Here is a 21,006-nt window from a genome sequence, read left to right on the forward strand (position 1 = left end):
TCGGAAGAGATTAAAAAAATACGAGGAAGAACCGAAGCGATTCTCGTTTATCGGTGATGAAAAAGAAAAACTCAAAATCGTCAGAAAGACCCAAGAACAAGTCGAGTGATTTCTTGCGATGATTTTTCTACCGGTAAACCGAAAGAACCATCAATGGGCGAACACAAAACCATACCGGAAGAGACTAAAACAGTAGGAGGAAGAATCCAAGGAGTTCTCGTTTCAGATTTTCAACAAGTAGAGAGAGATGCCGATGAAGGAGAAGAAAATTCAAAATCGCCAGAACGAATCAAGAAGCGAGTTCTTGCGAGGAGTGATATATATATATATATATATCTCGTACGGGGAATGAAAAAAGAAATGGTTACCACCGTTGGATGTAGATAGTTGAATCCAACGGTGGTTCTAGTGAGAGAGAAAATGACAGCTGTAGCGTACACGTGGCGGCCGAGATGAAAATCGTTGCCACGTATAATGGTCTCTTCCCATTTCTTTCATAAATATATCTAAACACATTAAATTACAGTAACGTTAATATTTAGTACGTTTATAATTTTCTCTCAGTCAAATTTATATTTATACAACTATATAATATCTAGCTGTAACTATTACGTATTCTAGGTTTGCACGGTGTATTGGCTGAAAATTATATTCTCTCAAAGGGTAACATTGATTATTTGTAGACGATTTGTGCATATGATATGCAATAATACCATTCACCTATTAATTAATATTATTTAACTATTGTACTAATATCATTTAGCAAAGAGTGCTCCACCCAGGTTCGAACCCATCCTTGACAAATCACATATTATAAAAAAAAATCTTATTATTAATATAATCTGTCTATGGTTATCGTTACAGTCCCTACGTATTATTATAATGTATGGACGTTACAAAACTTTTAATTAGCACATGGAAAATGCAAACAATGATTTTTCCCTTACATATAATAAAGTAGGCCAATATCTCACGGTATTTACGTAAATCAAACCAAGTATATTTGAACGGTCACGTAATCTTTGATTTAAAAAAAAAATAGTAAAGCGAACAAAAATGTTCATGTGGTCACTGGTCAAGCATTAAAATAAAAATTAAATATTGTCTTCCATTCGTTTTTATTTATAAAAAAATATATACAGTATATTCCATAAGGTAAGATTGTCCATCAACAAAGGGTACACCGTAGGACATCCCACACCCTATCATTACGACCTCGATCTCCTTGCTAACATAAGCAAATCAAAATCTCAAATAATCATCCCCATCACCTTTCCCACTAATCTCTAATTTTTTAATTAAATGAATTATTTAATTATCAGTTATTATTTAAGTTAATCATTATAAGTTTAATATTTCAATTTCTCAATCTTATCTTACAAACGCAATTACATGTAGATTCCCGAATAAACTCGGCTTTAATTATATAACGCCTCTCTCTCTCTCTCTCTCTCTCTCTCTCTCTCTCTTCCCTCGTCTATCTGATTACGCCCAATTGAATCCTTTTCAACTCGGGAGGTCGTAAATTCCAAAAGATTCAATTACTGCGGCGACATCTGGTATCAGCTGAATTCGGAGCTCCGACCGGATCTTCTTGATTTCTGGTGGTTTTTTCCTGTGGCCGGAGGAAATGGCTCAGGCGGCGGCGGCGATGGGCGGTCGGGTTGTCGGGGACTACGAGGTGGGCCGGCAAATCGGGTCGGGTTCGTTCTCGGTTGTTTGGCATGCGAGGCATCGTGTCCATGGCACCGAAGTCGCCATCAAGGAGATCGCCATGGGACGGTTGAACAAGAAGTTGCAGGATAGTCTCATGTCCGAGATTTTCATCTTGAAGCGGATTAATCATCCCAACATCATCCGCTTGCACGACATGATCAAGGTTTCCCTCGTTCCTTGCTCCATTTTTTTTTTGTTTTTTGTTTCTGGGCTTTCCGTTTCTGGCTTCCTCGACTTCCTCTTTCTGGTTGACTTGAGAATTGAAGATGCGGGATGAGTTTTTTTAGCTTCTTGAAGCTTATATTTTGCTAAAATTAAGCTTCCAAATGCGATTCTTCGTCAGCCCATCGTCGAGGTTTCTCTTCTTTGATTTTAAGCTTTTTTCCTCTTTGGGTTTCTCTCTAGTTCTACTTCTCTTTGGTATTAGAATGAGAAAATTCGGGATATGGAGTGAGTTTCAGCTTGGTTCAAGCTATTGTTGCTGGATTACATCCTCAAATGTGTTTGGTTGCTCAGAAAATTAGAAAGTTTAGAATTGGAAAAACTGGTGGTCATGCAATGTAATTCGTTCACAAATGGGTACATTGGGCATATTAGATTTCAAGGGACATTGTAGATTTGGTTTCAGGTATGATGGTCTTTGTATTTTTTTGGTGGATTTGACATATAGGCTCCGGGGAAAATACACCTGGTGTTGGAGTATTGCAAAGGTGGTGATCTTTCTGTGTATATACAGAGGCATGGAAAGGTCCCTGAAGCAACAGCAAAGCATTTCATGCAACAGTTGGGTATGTTCTTTGATATTTTCAACCTGTTATCTTCATTGCATTTTGATTGATAGAAACCGTTTTCTTACTCTCGGGTGATTCTGTATAACAGCTGCTGGTTTACAAGTTCTTCGTGACAATAATCTTATTCACCGAGATTTGAAGCCCCAGGTATGTCTGATTCTCTTGCATGAATTATCTTTCCTGCACCAAGTTTGTGGATTCAATCGGTATATAATGTTGTGTTAGATGAGTTATCTGTATGGCAGAGAGAAACTTTATTCCTGTTTCTGTGGGCTGTGCCTCTGCACTTGTGCCCCTGCAGAGTTAGAGTTTTCGTTCTAAAGAAGTTCAATTGCTAAGAATCTTTCGTTCTTGAAACAGAATCTTCTTCTATCCACAGATGACGATGGCGCTGATCTGAAGATTGCTGATTTTGGGTTTGCCAGGTAATATCATAAGCTGTTTTCTACGGAATCAGAGAGCGTAATATGAAGCATCGAAATTGGTTTCTAGTGGTCTCTTGCTATGCTTTTTTTTTTAAAATTTCATCTGAACATCAACACGTTTCTTAGTGCAGATCATTGCAACCTAGGGGGTTAGCAGAAACTTTGTGTGGTTCACCGCTTTATATGGCCCCGGAAATTATGCAACTTCAGAAGTATGATGCAAAGGTTAGACCTTTCTTTTTTTTACATGGTAGGATAGGAAGTTGATGTTTCTTTTGGCATATCAAACTTGTAATCTGACTTGATACACAGGCAGATCTCTGGAGTGTTGGTGCTATTTTATTTCAGCTGGTGACAAGCAGAACCCCCTTCACAGGAAACAGCCAAATTCAGGTTTTGTATCCTAAGTTTTTCGAATGTCTTCAATGTGTAAGGAATTGATGTTCCAATGGATAATATATCAGCTTGGGCTAACATATATCCTCCATCTTTTTTTCATAGTTGCTCCAAAACATTATAAGATCAACTGAATTGCATTTCCCAGCAGACTGTGGCGATTTGAGTGCTGACTGTAAAGATTTATGTCAGAAATTGTTGCGTCGCAATCCGGGTAAGCATGTCTAAGTTACCCCTTTTGCAGAATTAGCAGAAACTTTTCTTATGCACAACACTGAAGAGGCCAGATATTCTATTAACATATATAAATGGCTCGGGAAAGAGAACTGGAGCAGTAGGACAATGAATTGGCAACTCCGAGAATTTTTAAATTCTGGCGTGTTTACATAGGATAACTTTAACCTATAATTTTTGTTTTGGAAATCTTCTGTTTGACAGTGGAACGGTTGACATTTGAAGAGTTCTTTAATCACCCTTTTCTTTCAGACGGGCAACCTGATGATTTCTTAAGGTAGATGTAACAGTTTTGGTGTGAAATACTGGTACTTGTTAATACTTTGAGCTATTTGGAACTGATGAATACTTCTCTATATAAGCAGGAGTAGTAGGTTAGGTTCAAGAACAATGGACGGTTTTCTTTCATCTGGAAGCAGTCCTTCCAGAAACATGGAAGAAAGTTCCCAGGAAGATAGTTTGCCATTCTTTCTAGATGACGATTCTAGTGGACCTGAGGGAAGCCCTTCATATTTTAAAAGAACGTCCTCGATGAAATCATCCTACGGATTTAATGTTGACACCAAAGGTGAGAGAAGGGAAGCAGCATCTAGCCCATTGAAAAATACAGATCTTACTTCTAGATACAGCAGTAGATCCGCCCAAAGAGCGGAAAACCCTAGATTTAGGTTTGAAAGTCACAGATTATCAGACAGAAACCGGAACGAATCTTCAAGATTGACAGACTCTAGATCATTGATTGCTCAAGGACGAGGTAATCAGATTTCTAATACCCTGATGTGCTATTGCAAAATTTAAAAAAAAAAACACCCGGTTTAATTTCTATCACGTTGGTGAATGCTGCAGGTGGAGATTCACCAGACTTAATGGATCAAGATTATGTTATGGTATCGGGACCACCGGTGGATTTGCCATCTTCTTCATCAAGTACCTCAAAGCCATTCAACTTCCCGTTCAAATCAGAGTCTCCTCCTGTAGTAGAGTTCAGTAACAAAAATGTAAGTTCGACGGCTCCAATGCCAATACTTGGAGCAACTCGCAATAGCAACATTGGTCGGGTCGGAAGCCTTGAGTCTCATAGTTCTGCACCAGGAACTTCTCATGGGTCTCTGGATATAGGGGATGCTTTTGAACAGCCATCAACCCACAGCCTTACAAGAATCAGGTCTTTGCAGAAATGTGCAGCCACCATTGCAGAGTTAGTTCATGAAAGGGTAACCAAATTCACACACTTTCATACAAAAAATGCATATATAAAACGTTTCATTGAGTTGTTGCCCTTACAGGTGGGTCTCTGAATAATTTCCTTTCGTGCTTCTTTGAATAGATTGAATCTGGGAAACAACTAGAGGCTTTCTCAATCCAACTGGTGATTCTTGCAATCTGGAAGCAAGCTCTGCACATCTGTCATACTCAGGCGATCTCGGGTGTGGAAGGAAGTCTGAGCCATGACACTAACAGACTAAGAAGGAATACCGGCCTCAAACCCGGTATCCAGAATCCAGAAGAAAGCACCCATATCAGCAATGAAGGGCCAGAGGAGCTATCCTCTCAGATTCAGAAAGAATTCATCCGGGAGGTTGAGCGTGCTGAAGAACTTGCCAAGTTTGTCGAATCTGGTAATGATCACCTCTTTCAAATCTACCTAAAAATCTCAATGTTTTTCACTTGTTTTACTCTATACCTTAAGGTGTGATTCTCGTCCTCATATAATTGTAGGAAACACAAACATGCCCGATGCAATGGAAACGATATTTCAAGCAGCCCTCGCTCTTGGCAAGCTTGGGGGAGTAAGTGCCTACTCTACCAATCTCCTTTATTCTCCCCACAGAATGATGAACACACTTAAAAAGAGAAACTCAAAATCGAATACCCTTTTCGGTATTTCATACGATTCCATAGCAACAGTCTGGAAATAGTACCATAACCGGATTTAGATATCCAGGCAAAGACTAATACTAGATCGATACCTCACTTCCCTCGAAATTATGAGTTCATCGCTGGTTATTAAAACACTCTCTTTCGGGAATCGAGACCCGAGACTAGGAATTCTTATGCAATTTTTTTTCCTTTTTTTTTCGATTTCGGAAGGTGGATGAGCTGATGGGAGAGAAGGAGAATGCACGCAACTTGTACACAAAAGCAGTGCATTTGCTGGTATTCCTCTTAGTAGAAGCACCTTCCCTCATCATGAATCCTCCGTTGTCTCTCACAAACTCAGTCAGGTATCGGCTAAGAACTTATATCGATATCCTCAGTAGCAGATTGAAACATCTAAATTCCCAAAGATCGTCCGTAACGATGAACAAAACCCTAATCAGCTAAAACCCTTTCTCCCTTATCTGTTGTTCTTTTTGTGTTCATTTTCTGGTGTTCTTTTTTTTTTTGTAGAGAGAATCTTATTTGTTTTGTACAGCCAAAAAAAAAAAATATTCTTTGGGGGTTTTAACCTGTGGAAGAACTGAGGGATATGTTTAGCTGGTGATGGATGTTGTAACATTCTCTTTCATTGTGATGGTGCTAATCAAATTGTTCTGTGTTATAATATATTCATATATATATATATATATATATATATATGTGTGTGTGTGTGTGTGTATATCGCTTATTTGGACGCTGGAAAGAGCTAGCGTAGACATGTTCTGTTCCTTCAGTTCTTGATGTTTTTTTTTCTCCTTTAGATGTCCGGTTCAAAGCTTGATTTTATTGAATACATACGAGATTTATATCATTATTTTATTTTTTTATATTAATTCATTTAAAGAATAAAAAATAATTTTATTGATATATAGAATATGACAGATTCATCAACAATAATATGAAGAATGGACCTAGCATATTAGTTAAGTGCCATATATAGTCCATAGAATTTGATTAAAAAATAATGTTTTTAAGATATTTATTAATTTTTCATTATCATAAAAAATAATGTGACATGGATATTTGTTAGTCCATAGAATGGGTGTTTTAAATTTATTTTTCCATATATATACTTGTTGATTTTTAAGTAGAAAAAGCCTCTTATGACTAAATATTTGATTGATTTATTTCTTCCAAAGCCAACCATGTCTGGGTGGTGTAGTTGGTTATCACGCTAGTCTCACACACTAGAGGTCCCCGGTTCGAACCCGGGCTCAGACATTTTTATTTTTTGACACGTGGACTCTTCCTAATGGTCCATTGGATTCTGTTCGCACCAACTCCGAGTGGTACACGCGCCTCAAGTGAAATGTATTTTTTTTTTATAAACAAGTGAAATGTTTTTTTTTTGTTTAAAAACAAGTGAAATGTTATTCCCTTCATCATTGTTTATCTCCTCTTTTAACGCACTCTCAATCCTAATTGTCCGTTGTTAAAGTGTAAAAACTATTGTTTTTGTTTTTATTATTGATAACAAAAATATTTTAAATAAATAACGGAATTTTCTAATTCTATTAGTAATATAATTCCTAAAAATTACTAGAAAAAGTCATAGTGGTATTCATCTTTTTTTGATAATATGTGATTTGCCAATTGTGGAATTCGAATCTGGATGAAGCACTCTTTGCACATACCCACTTACCAGTTGAGCCAACCACCCTTGGCACTAGTGGTATTCATCTTATTTTTCAATCCTTGTTAGACTTTGATATATCATTCATTAAATGATAAAATATTTGGAAAGTTTCATCCTTTGGTGTGTCAGTGGTATTCATCTTATTTTCCATGTTCTCGTCACTTTATTCTTTGTTAAATTCCTCATTTTTTTATGCTTTTTCACACTACACATGCAATACACATAAAAATGTTTGGTTCCTCCATTCTCCTTGAATATAATTTTTTCTTATGGATTCTAAAGTTCACATGCGGAGAAAATTTCATACAACCATATCAAATTGTAAAATATTAATGATAAATACATTTTTTTATAAATATTAAAATTTTCAAAATGTTAACATAATACTATCAAAAAATAAAAACATTAAACAATTAAAAATATTTATGAAAAGTAATGACGATACGGTTGAATACCTACAATTTAAAAGTTTCAATAAGAATTTAGTATAGTTTAATGTTGTTATTATTACTTTGATGTTAATTTCGTAAAAATTTGAAAATCAAAAAGGGCTGACCATTTTTTTTTTGTAAAATTATTAAGATTATCACTCATATTTTTAGAATCCCATAACTTTTTTTTTATACAAAAGGTGTCAAGTCCGAGACAGAGACACCCATTTTCTCGTTTGGAAAAAGCATCGAATATTACATTATTATGGTCAGAATAAATAACTCGAATGCTAATAATTTCAGTGTTGAGACAATATTAACAGTATCAATAAAAATCCCCTTTCTTGTTTAAAATTATCCTCATAAAATACAATGTCAATTTCGTGATTAGTGCTAATTGAGGGTAAAACAATAATGAATGTATAATAATCACAAGCAGAAATTGCACGAACAAACCGTTCTAAAAAAAACGTGATTACAAATGATTTTCATGCCACAGATAATAAAAGTCGCATGGACTGCTGCTGGGTGCCATTGCATTTCATCATTTTTGGCACTGCACGTGAAATATAATAATATATATATATAGCCTTTTTTTATTGCTATTATTGAATGGGTCATCATGTAAGATTTTATTAGTTGGACACATAAATGTCTAATATAAGATACAAAAATATCATACTATAAATTAACCAAAATATAGATAAAAAAAGGACATAATTATTCAATGTCATCTATCTTAACATGATAATATTATTTATTAAAAAAACATGATAATATTAGAAAATTTTCACCATTAAAGTGTAGACATGAACAGTACAATTATGAAATCCCTTGATAACATAAGACCAATATACACACACACACACACATACAAGTGGTTTCATATCAAATAGGGTTACATAAAGGGCATATGATTAGCTGTTTATTGACAGTTAATTGCGTCCGATCATGCTATACCTTCGTCATTAATCATCATCATCATCATCATCATTATTATTATTGTTCACGTATGTAAGACTTAATAATTCCGTTTGTAAAATATAAAACGTTGTTAATTAACACTATATCAATAACCTTATTAATAGTTTATTTCGTGAATCTGTTGTTATGCCTCTTCATGTTCACGTTTCCTTCGGTTATAAACTTTTATATCCTCATCATTTGTTTGTTTATTTATCAAGATGTTTATATTCTTTCTTATTTTTCATATGTAATGAAAATATAGGAATTTTATACGAATCATATTCACAAAAAGTTGGTTTAGTAGATATATGGAAAAAAAATATTCATTTTAGTTTTGGTTTATCATTTTTTCTTTGAATTCGGATTCATAATTTGGTCTTAAGAAATCATTACCAAACAAATTTTTTATACGAGATTTAAAATTATATATATAATTCGATTAGGTTTTATATATTTGAATGGAAATGAAATCTAATATATATAAATAGAAAACCATGTGGCCCAACGAGTGCTATAAAAGCGAAGAAGAATATAATAAACTCACATGCACACAGATCATTCAAAACACTCAAACACGCGATCGACAAAATCGAATTAAATTAAAGAGAAACAGAACCTAACACAGATCATTTATACTCCTCGAACATGTTTTGCATTTAGATTCCGTGCATGTCTCTTTTCACGCTATATATTAGACCCTTCTCTCTTCTCCCTTACATCCACATGTATATGTACATATATATATATATATATATATATATGGTCTGAAATCAAAACCATGTTCTAATGTATTTCCATAAGAAAACAAAAGAAGGGTACTGAAGAATTTGGGCTGAAAACAAGTGAGAGGAAGAAAGAGAGAGATTATATATACATATACATATATATCTATATATGATAGAGATCATTGATGGAGAAATACTTGAAATTGGCGGAGTCGTTGGCTTTTGTGTGGGGATTCATATTGTTGGTGGGATTGGTGTGTTGTTGTATCAGCACAAAGCCCCACAAGAACCATTACGACCACGACGACGAAGCCAGTTGCGTCGCCTGTGATGCCACCCACGCCTGCCTTTGATCTTCTTTGTTAATCTCTCTCTCGTCTTTTTTATTTCTTCATTTTGGTTTTTGTAACATTGTAGCTGTGTGTGTGTATATGTGTGTATATATATAAGATGGATTTAGGTGATTGTAGTGTTGTGATATAAAAGGGTTGGATTATTTCCAATTATCATATGGTTCCACACTAAATCCAACTTTAGACATGTATGTCTTATAAGTTATTTTGATTAGGTCAAATTTAGTGATCTAATTTAGAATTGATCAATTATACATACATTTGTAGTTTTTGTATATAAATATTATTTTAGTCAATTTAGATTAAGGATTATTGTAACATCAATATATAATATTAGAAATTATTGAGCCACGTTTTTCAAATTTGGGAATAATAAAACACAAAGTATGAGAATTATTATTATACCAAATTACAAGTTTGGAAATTTTTAGGGATATTTTTTCTAAGTTTTAAGCGTATATAAAGAAATGCATCAAAGGATTTCTTTTTCTTTTTTTTGCCAACCTTTTTTAACATAGTATCAGAAAAAAAAAATTGATGGGTTTCTTTAGACTTAGAATTTGATTGGACTTTTAAAAAAACCATACATGTTGCAATATGAATATATTCCCTAAGAACAAGTCCCTAATTAAAAATTAGTTTTTTAAATGCAATAAAAAAATAGCCAATTGTGCGTTTGGTTATAAAAAAAGAAACCGTCGTGCTTTGAATAACAGTTGAAACAGTCCAAAGTCCAACCTCGCTATATTCCTATATATAGCAACATCCCGTAATACACTTTCATCCAAGAAAAAAAAAACAAAAAATAAAACACTCAAAAAGATCTTTCGTTTTTTTTGGTCTTAATCCGACAACGAACAATGGATCCGATGACAACTCCGGGATCTCGAATAATTTCCCATTTTACACATGCCCACGTGTTAACGGAGTATAACGGAACGGGGGAATTCACTCGCAATGGCTGCAACAAGTACGGCTTCTTCGGTACGACCTACCGTTGCGTTGACTGTAACTACTACGTTCACGAATATTGTGCCACGTGCCCCCCACCCTCCGCACTTTCTTGCACCCTCCCCACGACCTTCGGCTCGTCTTCACGCGCAACATCGAGCGGCGTGTGCCACGTGTAGCTGCTTCATGCTCATCGGCGGGAGTTGTAGTCCCCTACGACAGAGATCTGAGGTTATGCGTAGCTGGAAATTGGATCTCGTGTCTTTGGTACAAGGGATCGGTAACCCTCTCTTTCGTTGCGTGGGTTCAGATTGCTGTTTCTTCTCATGTCACGTTTTGGACCTTAGCCTCCCTTTAAGCTGAAATGATTGGCAATTTTTGTAGCTTATTGGCGACTAATAATAAACCTTCTGTTTCAACAAAAGCCTCTGTCCATGTTTACTTGGATTGAACCCATGTACATTTTTTAAAAAAAAAGTCTAAGATAGAACAAGATTGGGTAGAAGCGGTCATTTCGGGTTACGATTCGGTTAACGACGTTAACGGATGAATATTTGATTTGGAAAAAATTTAAAAATTTGGGTATTTATGTGGGAATTGTGAAAAATTCAGATATTTATATGATAATTTTATAATTTAGATATTTATTTAAAATTTTTATAAAAGTTCGGGTATTTTTATAAATCTTAGACAAAACATTTGTTTTTTTTTTCAAAACTCACAAGCAACTGCATGCATGAGAGTCTCGAGCTCCTTGGCCACGGCTTGCATCGTGGGTCGATCATGCCTCGTCTCCTTCAAACACCTCTCCGCCAGAAACCCTAAGTCCCTCATACTCTCCATCTCCTCCGCCGTCGCTCTTTTCCCGATCACCGGATCTATCACCTCCGGCAACCTCTCCTCCCTCAACGCCTTCCTCACGAACACCGCCAGGTTCACATCTTCTTCCTCCCGATTGAAATCGATCGCCTTCTTCGATGTCAAAAGCTCGATCAGGACCACTCCAAAGCTGTACACGTCGCTCTTGTCTGTCAATTGGAAATTCAGGTAATACTCTGGATCTAGATACCCTAGGGTTCCCTGCGCACAGGTCGTCACATGGCTCACATCACTTACCCCCAATCTGGACAATCCAAAATCGGATACCTTCGCATCTAGGTTGGAATCGAGGAGGATATTGCTCGATTTGATGTCTCTGTGGTAAATCGGCGGTGTCGCCGATGAGTGGAGATATGCGAGTGCTTGGGCTGTCTGATGAGCGATTAGGAGTCGGCGAAGCCATGGGAGAGGGTCGTAGGAGACGGAGGAAACACCGTGGAGGTGGTCGAATAGGGTTCCATTAGGGACGAATTCATAGACCAGAATCGGCATTTCGAGTTCCACGCAGCAACCCAATAGCTTCACTAGATTCTTGTGGCTAACTTGGCAGAGAATGCGGACTTCGTTCACTATCTGGTATACGCTCTTCTCGTTCCCGAGCTTGGCTCGTTTGACGGCGATGGTGGTTCCGTCATCTAAATCGCCCTTGAACACCTCCCCGAAGCCACCGAAGCCGATGAGATTGGAATTGGCGAAATCGTTGGTCGCTTTGATGATTTCCTTGCCGGAAAAGATTCTATCAAATCCTCCACTGTGGGCTCCTAATATCTTCGCCTGTAATTTGCATATGCTCTTCCACGATCTGCTTCCAGCGATCCGACGATTCTGTCTTGCAATCCTGAGCTTGACGACCCAACCGGCCATCAATATCGACCCGATCCCTCCGACCAAACCTGTAGAACAAGGTAAACATCTCATAAACATCTAGATGGCCTATGCTTATACATGTGTCCCATTGTTGATTTCTTCTATGATCAGATGATGCGTATTAAGTAGTACTACCTCCTATCATTGGCACTTTGCTCCACTTCTTGCACCTTTTTCCTTCAGAGCATCTGCCCACTACTCAAACCATGGCAACTTTTTGTCAGATTCTAATCAGAAGCTCTCAACGTTCAAGGTCATGGAAATGGGTTGTCAGGGATCTCCACAAACCTTTACAAACTCCATTGACGGAGTCCCATTGGAATCCTTTTTTGCAGAAGCACCTCTTTTGACCTAAATTTTCAGGATCAGCTGTGCAAACTGAGTTCGCCAAGCCTTTGCAATCACCGGAAAACTTACAGGGTGGTTCTCTTGGTGGATTCCATTCGATCTCCACAGCCGGGTCACCCCACTTGCTCACCGGCAAAACTCAGATCCAAATCCACGTAGCTCTGGTAAGCAGAACACTTATCTTCTCTTGCTCTGTACAGTTTATATGTGTTGATAGTCCCACCTGTCTTGTACCAGCAACACGAGTTCACCTTTCGGTCCCTGCAGTTTTCACGAGCTTCCAGATTTTCGACCAAAAACTTGTGGCACAAGCTACTCTCCGAGCAGTAAAACCCGACGGAGATGTAAGAATCCAGACCGTCTTTAGTACAGTTTGTGATTATAACCGTGTTCCTGTCACTGACATTGAAAGGAAGATTCGGGTCAAGCTGGATACCATGGTTCTGCATATCGGCGGCCATGCAGGTATTGGGTTTAAAGCCGGGTGGTTGTAGAATGAGCCGTTGTGCCGCCGGGTCGAATGATTTGATCGGATTGCTCGAGCCGTTGAGTGTATCGAACCATAGTGTGCTGCCACTGCACCTGATTTTGTAATTCGGGTCTCCACAACCGGGTCCCGTGCTAAACGGGTATGGAACCCGGGCCGACCCGCATGCCGGGCATTGCTTGAAAGCGTTTGATTCAGAGGAGGGGAAGAGAAGTATAAGAGCGGAGGTAACACACAGGAAAGAGATCCTTTGAAGCTCCATTTTTACTGGATTCGCGTTACTCATGAGGCTTTTGGAAGTAATAAGGACAGCTAATGAGATCAGGTGAGCTTGGTTTGGATTTTTTTTTTTTAATTGTTGATATGCATCATGGTACGTGAAAAGCAGTGTTTGAATCTCGTACTGACAAAATATTCATAAAAATTTGTGGTTCTCAACGTATTCAGAGCTGTAGTAGACATGTGATTGGTAATAATATTATATTGTAAACACACATGCGTAGATGTGTATGTATATACTAAGTCCATCAGTTGAATTGCAGGCCAAAAACCTCCTTGGACGTGGCGATGGATCCCAGGTTCATGTTCCTTCCTTTTCCTCAAATTTTGTTTTTCTTTATAATCGACTCGAATCAAGTTGCCCACTGCTTATTGAGAATCCTTTTAATGTGGCTTGCACCCAAAAAAAAAATCCTTCCTTATCCTCAAATCTTGTTACATTGCATGTAAGAAACCTTTTTACGTCAAGGATTTATCCAAGAAATGAAGCTACTACCACGATATATAAACATTTAACATCTGAAAGTATCTTAAGTATCCCATGATATAAAGAATACAGCAATCAGGGTTGACTATATCTCTCATAGATCTCTAGAATCTTACAACTTGTCCTTGTCTCCAAATTACGTGGAAGAGAGAGAGAGAGAGTAATTTCTTATTGCTTGGCATGCGTACATATAATTAAGTTTTAGGAAATTAATTAGAGTCAACTTAGTTGTCGCTAGAAACACGTGAGACATATTAGAACACCCGTATTCTCCCCCTTGAACAATGAACTAATGAAATCATGTGATAACAAATTATTTAGGATGATTATACAAAAATTTCGATATTGTTAGATGATTTTGAAATCTCAATATATATATATATATATATAATATATGTACCATCTAAAATATGTTTGAGATTGGTGGGTAAAACATGCGTTTCTATGATACGGTAATAGGTCCTCATGTACAATATGTTTACTTCACTTCGAGTAATTGTTTCTCTTAATATTTGACGTAGGACATTATCGATTCGATTGTGATTGTACGGTTTAATTGAATTAAACTTCAAATCAATAAGTTTTTAGTTCAACTTCAACTTCAATTTTTAAAAAGAACATAAATAATGATTTTAAGAATATAATAAAAAGAATGAAAGTTTCAAAAACTGGATCTATTGTAATATCATTGTTCTTGATTTTATTAATAAATTATTAAAGTAAAATAAACATATAAATCGATATAATCTCTAACATAATTGTTTGGACTTCGTGAAAGACTTCCCTTGTTATTTTCTCGGGCAATCGCAAGTGGTAAAATTATAAATTGTTTTTCCCACATTTTCTTCTCATAAGATGATTTATTTATATTTCGAACTTTTATTAAATTTATTTTATTTTATACTATTTCGAGGCGCGGCTCGGCTTTTTATCAGCGCATGTGCATGAGGTGACACGTGTAAAAACACTATTCATCGCACACAAAAGACTGATCGACATCGGCACGTGACAAGCATGACGGAGAGCTTTTGCTATTATTTGCGTATCTAACATTATTATCGTTTTTTTGTAATTAATAGATTATATAAAAATACATGGAATGGTTTTTTTATTTCTGGTATAGTCATCGCTTTTGGTTGAGAAATCGCTGTCCTTTTTGTCTTTTTATTTTTTTTCCATTGACAAACTTTTGTTCGTGATTAATTTGGTTATTAAATAGTGGAAACTTTGAATGAAGAAAAAAGACAAGACAAAACCAAAAAAGCCTCAACTATATATTTATTTAATTGTTAATGTAACTTTAGATTATTAATGTAATTTTATGTTGTTGAAAGGTGTTTTATTTTACTTTTATCTGCATAAAAAGAATAATTGAATCTCCCATGACACAATAAGCACGATCACATCATTACCAATATTTACACAATCACAATTTTATGGAAAACACAAGCATGAGGCCCATTTTGGTGTTTATCCTCATGCTTTGAAATTCTTTCCCAAACCCAATTTTCACAACAAGTATTATTCCTTTTTTCAGGCCCAATTCAGGCCCAAACTCAAAACCCAATACGCAGCGTTTTGCTCCTAATTACAAAGTCACGCGCATCTTCAAGAGCGCGTGTGAATCACGTGGCGACCGCTCGATGATAGACCGGTTAACGGACTCCCCGTCGAAACGACAATATTAGTCATCGCATCGGAGGCGACAAAGGAAGAGAACCCAGACGACGTCGTGTTGCAAGAAGAAGAAGAAGAAGATCCAAGATCCGAAACCTGGAACCCGGGTCGCCCGAACCGACCCGAATCGCCCGGAAGCCTTACGTAGTAAGAAGAAAACGGCGTTTCGTCGCCGTAACGGAATTGCATGACGGCTCTGTACACAAACGGAATCAGACCCTCCATTGTTACGGAACCCAAAGCACAGACACGGTGGGTTTTATAGGAGAAGGAAGAGAGAATGTTTGACACGTGGCCGTAAGTTATTGGTTGCTGATTCTACAAGTTATGCCACGTAAGCGAGATTTATCTAATATTTATGAGGGTGAAGACGAGAAGCAACCCTTGGAACGTGAAATTCGCTGCTCGCAGAGGTTGAAAGGAACATCCAAACCGGAAAAAAAAAACTATGGTCGGTCCAACAGTTTCGGGCTGCTTACTTTGGATAATATTTAATAGAATTAAATTTCAAATTAAAGCTATATATACATACCATTTCTTGATTTTGAAACTATTTAAGCATTCAGATTTTGCAATTGTTCGATCAAAATTACAAAAAAAAAAATAAAATAAAATCTCTTCATTGGTTGATTTTCTCTTGAAATTAAAGCTTTGCGTGTAAATGGTTGACATATAAACAATATCCGCACAGATTGTTTATTCAATTAGTTGACATAGGAAATATACATCTGAATTAAAATTTTAGAATAATCAGTGGAATTATCATACACATATATACATAGATAACATATTTATAAATAAATATACATCTAGATGTATTTGCATTATCACGGAAAAAAAATGCTATTTTTCAATACATTTGTTAGAGGATGACGTTTGGCGAAAATAAAAAATTTAAAAAAAAGAAAGAAAGTGTAGCAAAATGGTTCGCATAATCAATTGATTACGTATGATAGATAGAATTTTCCATTTTTAATTAATCTTTATCCGGTTGTTGGGCAACGATGATATCCCACTGCTGAATGTGATTAGGCATTTGTTCCAATTAAATCTCCAATTTAATATATATATATATATATATGTATAGTGTGATTAGGGACCAAATTGGCTAATTAATAATAAGTTAAATTGTCACTATTATATTTGCTAGGTGCTAAATCGCAAGGATCAGGACAAAGTCACTTTCTTCACAGCTAGAGTTTCTGGTCAAACCCACCACATCGGAGGTAGACATTCGCACCTTATAAATAAAAAAATAAAAATAAATAACTGTTTTATTATATTGCACAAAAAAGGGAAAAGAAATGAAATTTTCAGCTCCAAAACAACGAGAAAAAAAAAGTACCTAAAATAAATCAGAGTATGCCACGTAATGACATGATGTCATGAAACGACTTATTGTTCTTCGTCTACTTTGCCCTCCAACAATTCCAAATAAAAATAATTTTTTTGTTATTTTATTTTCTAAATCTATTTTTTAATATAACAACACAAATAGAAACTTTTCTCCATATTTCAATACGGTAAATTCATATTCTGTTTTTCTTTTTTATTCCATCTTATCTATTGAATTGGTATATATTATTTTCATTTTGCAAAAAAAAATCATTAAAAAATCTATGTTAGACTAAATTTCTTGTATTTATCATCTGACATACATACATACATATATACATACATACATACACGTTTATATATCTTTTGTTATGATGTTCTAACTAGCTAATTAATTGGGATGAATATTTCCCATTTTACTTATTAGATTTACATCTTGCTTACATATAACTGATGAAGTTTGATTATAATCTAATTGAAGGCTTGGTTGGATATCTTCGATATTAACAAAAAAAAATTATAAAATCCTTCATTTGAAAGCATTCTAGACATAGATAAGGTTCTTCCGTAATATTTTGCAAATGATATAATTAGGGTTCATCAGCTATATAATATATTTACACGAACATGCAAAACAATTTAAAACATAGGGTTATGAACTATATATATATTATATTACACGAACATGTGAAGCATTATAAACATATATAAGGATTATTTCTAATAAGGAAAATATTAGTAATATTGTAATCAGGGTTATGATCTACATGATATATTTACACGAACATGTAAAGACAGATATATTTAAGAGTTATTTCTATCAAAAGTAGTGTAGTAAATGTTGTAATTAGGGTTATGAACTATATAATATATGTTCATGAACATATAAACCATTATAAGCATAGATAATGATTATTTCTATTACAGATAATAATGTAAATGTTGTAATTAGGGTTATAACTCATATAATATATTTAAATGAACATGCAAAGCATTCTAAAGATGGATAAGGGTTATTTTATATTGTTCGATTGACATTGTAGCATTAAACCCCTCATCTTTCTTACTATATCTTTGTCGGCATTAGTCGGTTGTTTGGAATATTTTATCAAGAAGCAAAAAAGTCGTCTTTGACTTGTACTTAATTAGATAATTCAAATTCAATCACATTATACATATACATAACTTGTATTTTGAACTAAATCATGCTCTATAAATTTAATGCATCCATTCACATTCGATTAATATTTGCTTTTCTCGACGTTCATTCACAAATGGATAGAAAGTACTTAGACCGTCGCACATATTCATGGTCCGACCAATCTAGATCATACATATGTGATTTTTGTAGGAGAGGTTTCTCCAACGCACAAGCTTTAGGAGGGCATATGAACATCCACCGAAGAGATAGGGCGAAACTCCGACAAGCAAACCGATCTTCTATTCCTTTGAGGAACATCGACATCGATACAAATGATATTCATCTAGCGTATGAAAGTTTCATAACTTTGTCACAACCCTACCGAGAAGATATTATTTATAACGATCTGAGAAATGATCGAGATGGATCGGAATTCATGGAAATACCCTTTTTTGTTGATATAAAGAACGTTACAACCGATCAAGCGAAAGAATTAGGAAAAAGCAAAAGGTTCGTGGAAGATGAAGACGAGAAGAATGTGAGAATAGGGCACGGGGGTTCATGTTCATCACAAAGTGAAGAAGTATTAGACCTCGAGCTTCGTCTAGGGTTAGATCCTTGTGAGAAATCGCCAAGGAGTTACTTGCAAAGGTAATTTCGTTGACTTGATTATTGTTTAAATTGCAAAGTTAATATTTGTTATTTCGATGATTCTTGTTCAGAAGATTCTTTTCATTCATTGTAAACAAATTTTTTATGGTTTTTCTGGCTATTACTTGAATTATTGATGTACTAAGATTGAGTACTTTAATTTTGTTCTCAAAGTTGTTTTCAACCAGTAATATATATATATATATATATATATATATATATATATATATGTGATGATAATTATATGTATATATATATAAACGCACACACATTTAGGTATATGGAATCTGATCCCCAACTTTACCACGATCTGATTGATCAGAAAATTAATTGACATTATTTAGCTAGAGACAGAAATGGCTGATCGATGAACCAACGTGATTGGTCTCTCTCCACTAATCTGACCTACCCAGAAAATATATTCTGTAAACCATAGATCTTAGAATTAAGTTGTGTGTAGATTTAATGCGATGTATGATTTGAACCCTAAATATTTTTCATAAATACAGTTAAATATATTTTCTTAGTAATTTCGATAAATTGAGAATTTCTTTTCATCTTGTAGAAAATGTGTTCCCGCGCAATGCGCGTAGATTTTGAATTTTTGAGTGAAATCTATATTAAAAATGAAATAATAAACTTATATGGCAAGTGGAGGGTAGATGAAATAGATGAAGTTTTTTTTTAAAACAATTGTTTTGCGTTATGCAGAAGATTGATATTAATTTCACGATTTTAATATAGTTTTCGATTGATAATCTTGTTATAGTTGATAACTGATGGCTAATATGAATTTACCATTCAGAGTCTTTGAAGCTGCCGGGTTTCTGTCGGACGAAAGACGGGCCCAATAACATAATAATTGTTTTAAAGACTATTACACGAATTTTGATCATTTGGACCTTTTTTGGGCCCAATAACATAATTTCTTTATATTGAGCAAGCTGCTAATTTCAAAGAAAAACTGGGAAAAAACATCGCGTTTTTACATTAGAATTTTTTAAAATTAACATTTTAATATTCCGTACTTTATAATCTCAAGAATATCAAATAGGGTTTACACTACATAGCTTTGGCTTCTCTCTCTCTCTCTCTCAATTATAGTTTGTCGACATGGTCTTAGCAATGTTACCAAAAAAAAAAAATCTTCCACGTCAGCAAGCCTCACTGCTGCTATACATATCCATGTAATGACAAATTCTAAGATGCCGATGACATTGTTTATTAATTACAAAACCAAAAATAGAACTAATATTGAGATAGTGTCATGTTATATCATCATATATATGTGTGTGTGTGTATATGCAGTGGCATGGCATGGCAATAACCTTTTTTTTTTAACAGAACATAAGAACATGTCTGAGAATGTTAGTCGCGTAGTCGCACGCACGATTTCAAATGGAGAAATTTCACATAACCAACCCAAAATGTCTGGTTCTTTTAAACAATATAAATCTTCCTATAATAATGACGTGGAATAATAGATTCGAACTAACCAAATGAGCCAAAAAAAAATTGTTGTTTGGAAGAAACCATCGCCCAAGACAAGTATTAGTCTCCTATTTTTCCAATGGACCCATTCATAGAATAAAATAATTTCGTGATACAGCGTACATTTTATAAAATTCATAGAATATATCACCCACATGAAAATGAAATTGTGAATTTTTGTAAATTAATTTCATTAATGTCGTTAGTACATTGAACGAGTAGTGGACTCAACAAATATACCCATACCTTTTATGTTAAAATATCGATCCAGAATTTCCAAATTCAAAAAGAATATTAATTGTGCCATAATCAATATAAGATCTTGAAAATATAAAAAGTATGAAATAAAAAAGAATCCGAAACCTTTACATTTTCGTATATTAACCATAAAAAAGGAGAAATTAAATATTTATTTTCCCCTAGTGAAGATACATATAATCTCCTCGTCCAATTAAACATCAACCAACAAGTATATACATACACAATACAAATAAGAAAAAATGGCTATCTTCGATCCGTTCAAATTCCGGCATAAATCTCCGGCGAGTTCCCCGGCGACGGTGATGAAGCCCGGCTACGTTCTCTCTCTTGCCGTCAAGCCCGTCCTCGCTGTATGCAGCTTCGCCTCCGTCGTTATCTGCTTCTACGTCCTCTTCTCCGGCGGCTGCTCCGACTGCTATCGCATCTCCGGCCACCGCCGCTCCGGACCCTTCTCGACGGTGGTAATATCCACCGCCGTGTCCGGCACCTCTCCGCCGCGGAATCAAACGCCGGAGCCGACGGATGTGTCGCACATAGTCTTCGGCATCGGCGGGTCACT

General features: G+C 35.5%; 4 protein-coding genes and 1 non-coding gene across 6 annotated transcripts in view; 3 read left to right on the forward strand and 2 right to left on the reverse strand.

Annotated features, from left to right (window-relative positions):
- Nucleotides 1–1,441: 1,441 nt before the first annotated feature.
- Nucleotides 1,442–6,109, forward strand: LOC104823411 (serine/threonine-protein kinase ATG1c-like). Of its 2 annotated transcripts, XM_010554974.2 has the most exons (13): nucleotides 1,442–1,879; nucleotides 2,387–2,504; nucleotides 2,596–2,654; nucleotides 2,868–2,932; nucleotides 3,064–3,157; nucleotides 3,245–3,325; nucleotides 3,434–3,542; nucleotides 3,767–3,839; nucleotides 3,928–4,316; nucleotides 4,409–4,776; nucleotides 4,890–5,181; nucleotides 5,282–5,352; nucleotides 5,654–6,109. In XM_010554974.2, the coding sequence occupies exons 1-13, from the start codon at nucleotides 1,631–1,633 to the stop codon at nucleotides 5,885–5,887; spliced, it is 2,202 nt and encodes a 733-aa protein (XP_010553276.1). In that variant the 5' UTR covers nucleotides 1,442–1,630; the 3' UTR covers nucleotides 5,888–6,109. The 2 variants fall into 2 exon arrangements, with proteins under 2 accessions (XP_010553276.1, XP_019059379.1); XM_019203834.1 differs by lacking the exons at nucleotides 1,442–1,879; nucleotides 2,387–2,504 and having other exon boundaries at nucleotides 2,621–2,654; nucleotides 2,887–2,932.
- A 520-nt stretch (nucleotides 6,110–6,629) lies between these two features.
- TRNAV-CAC lies at nucleotides 6,630–6,703 on the forward strand. The gene has a single exon. It is a non-coding gene; the product is annotated as a tRNA-Val (tRNA).
- Nucleotides 6,704–11,255: 4,552 nt separating this feature from the next.
- On the reverse strand, nucleotides 11,256–13,448 carry LOC104824524 (wall-associated receptor kinase-like 15). Its single transcript, XM_019203645.1, is given in 4 exon segments — nucleotides 11,256–12,316; nucleotides 12,426–12,488; nucleotides 12,579–12,774; nucleotides 12,776–13,448. Coding segments are annotated over 4 exon segments (1,956 nt in total). The 5' UTR covers nucleotides 13,412–13,448.
- Nucleotides 13,449–15,499: 2,051 nt separating this feature from the next.
- Nucleotides 15,500–15,793, reverse strand: LOC104824525. Its single transcript, XM_010556627.1, has one exon. It carries the CDS (start codon nucleotides 15,791–15,793, stop codon nucleotides 15,500–15,502), a length of 294 nt encoding a protein of 97 aa, XP_010554929.1.
- A 4,893-nt stretch (nucleotides 15,794–20,686) lies between these two features.
- The window catches only part of LOC104824526, a 2,976-nt gene continuing 2,656 nt past the window's right edge, over nucleotides 20,687–21,006 (forward strand). Inside the window, exon 1 of the mRNA XM_010556628.1 lies at nucleotides 20,687–21,000. Coding sequence (XP_010554930.1) covers nucleotides 20,687–21,000 — 314 coding nt within the window. The remainder of the gene's footprint in view (nucleotides 21,001–21,006) is intronic.

This window comes from Tarenaya hassleriana, unplaced genomic scaffold (assembly GCF_000463585.1).
Source record: "Tarenaya hassleriana unplaced genomic scaffold, ASM46358v1 Cleome4, whole genome shotgun sequence".
Taxonomy (NCBI): Eukaryota; Viridiplantae; Streptophyta; class Magnoliopsida; order Brassicales; family Cleomaceae; genus Tarenaya; species Tarenaya hassleriana.

What these genes read in the sequence shown, in the direction of transcription:
- LOC104823411 (XM_010554974.2), top strand. Translation starts at nt 1,631, where the DNA reads ATGGCTCAGGCGGCGGCGGCGATGGGCGGTCGGGTTGTCGGGGACTAC. An exon ending in GCTGATTTTGGGTTTGCCAG is followed by an intron (nt 2,933 to 3,063) that starts GTAATATCATAA and finishes TTCTTAGTGCAG; the next exon opens with ATCATTGCAACCTAGGGGGT. An exon ending in CAGAGTTAGTTCATGAAAGG is followed by an intron (nt 4,777 to 4,889) that starts GTAACCAAATTC and finishes TTCTTTGAATAG; the next exon opens with ATTGAATCTGGGAAACAACT.
- LOC104824525 (XM_010556627.1), bottom strand. Translation starts at nt 15,793, where the DNA reads ATGGAGGGTCTGATTCCGTTTGTGTACAGAGCCGTCATGCAATTCCGT.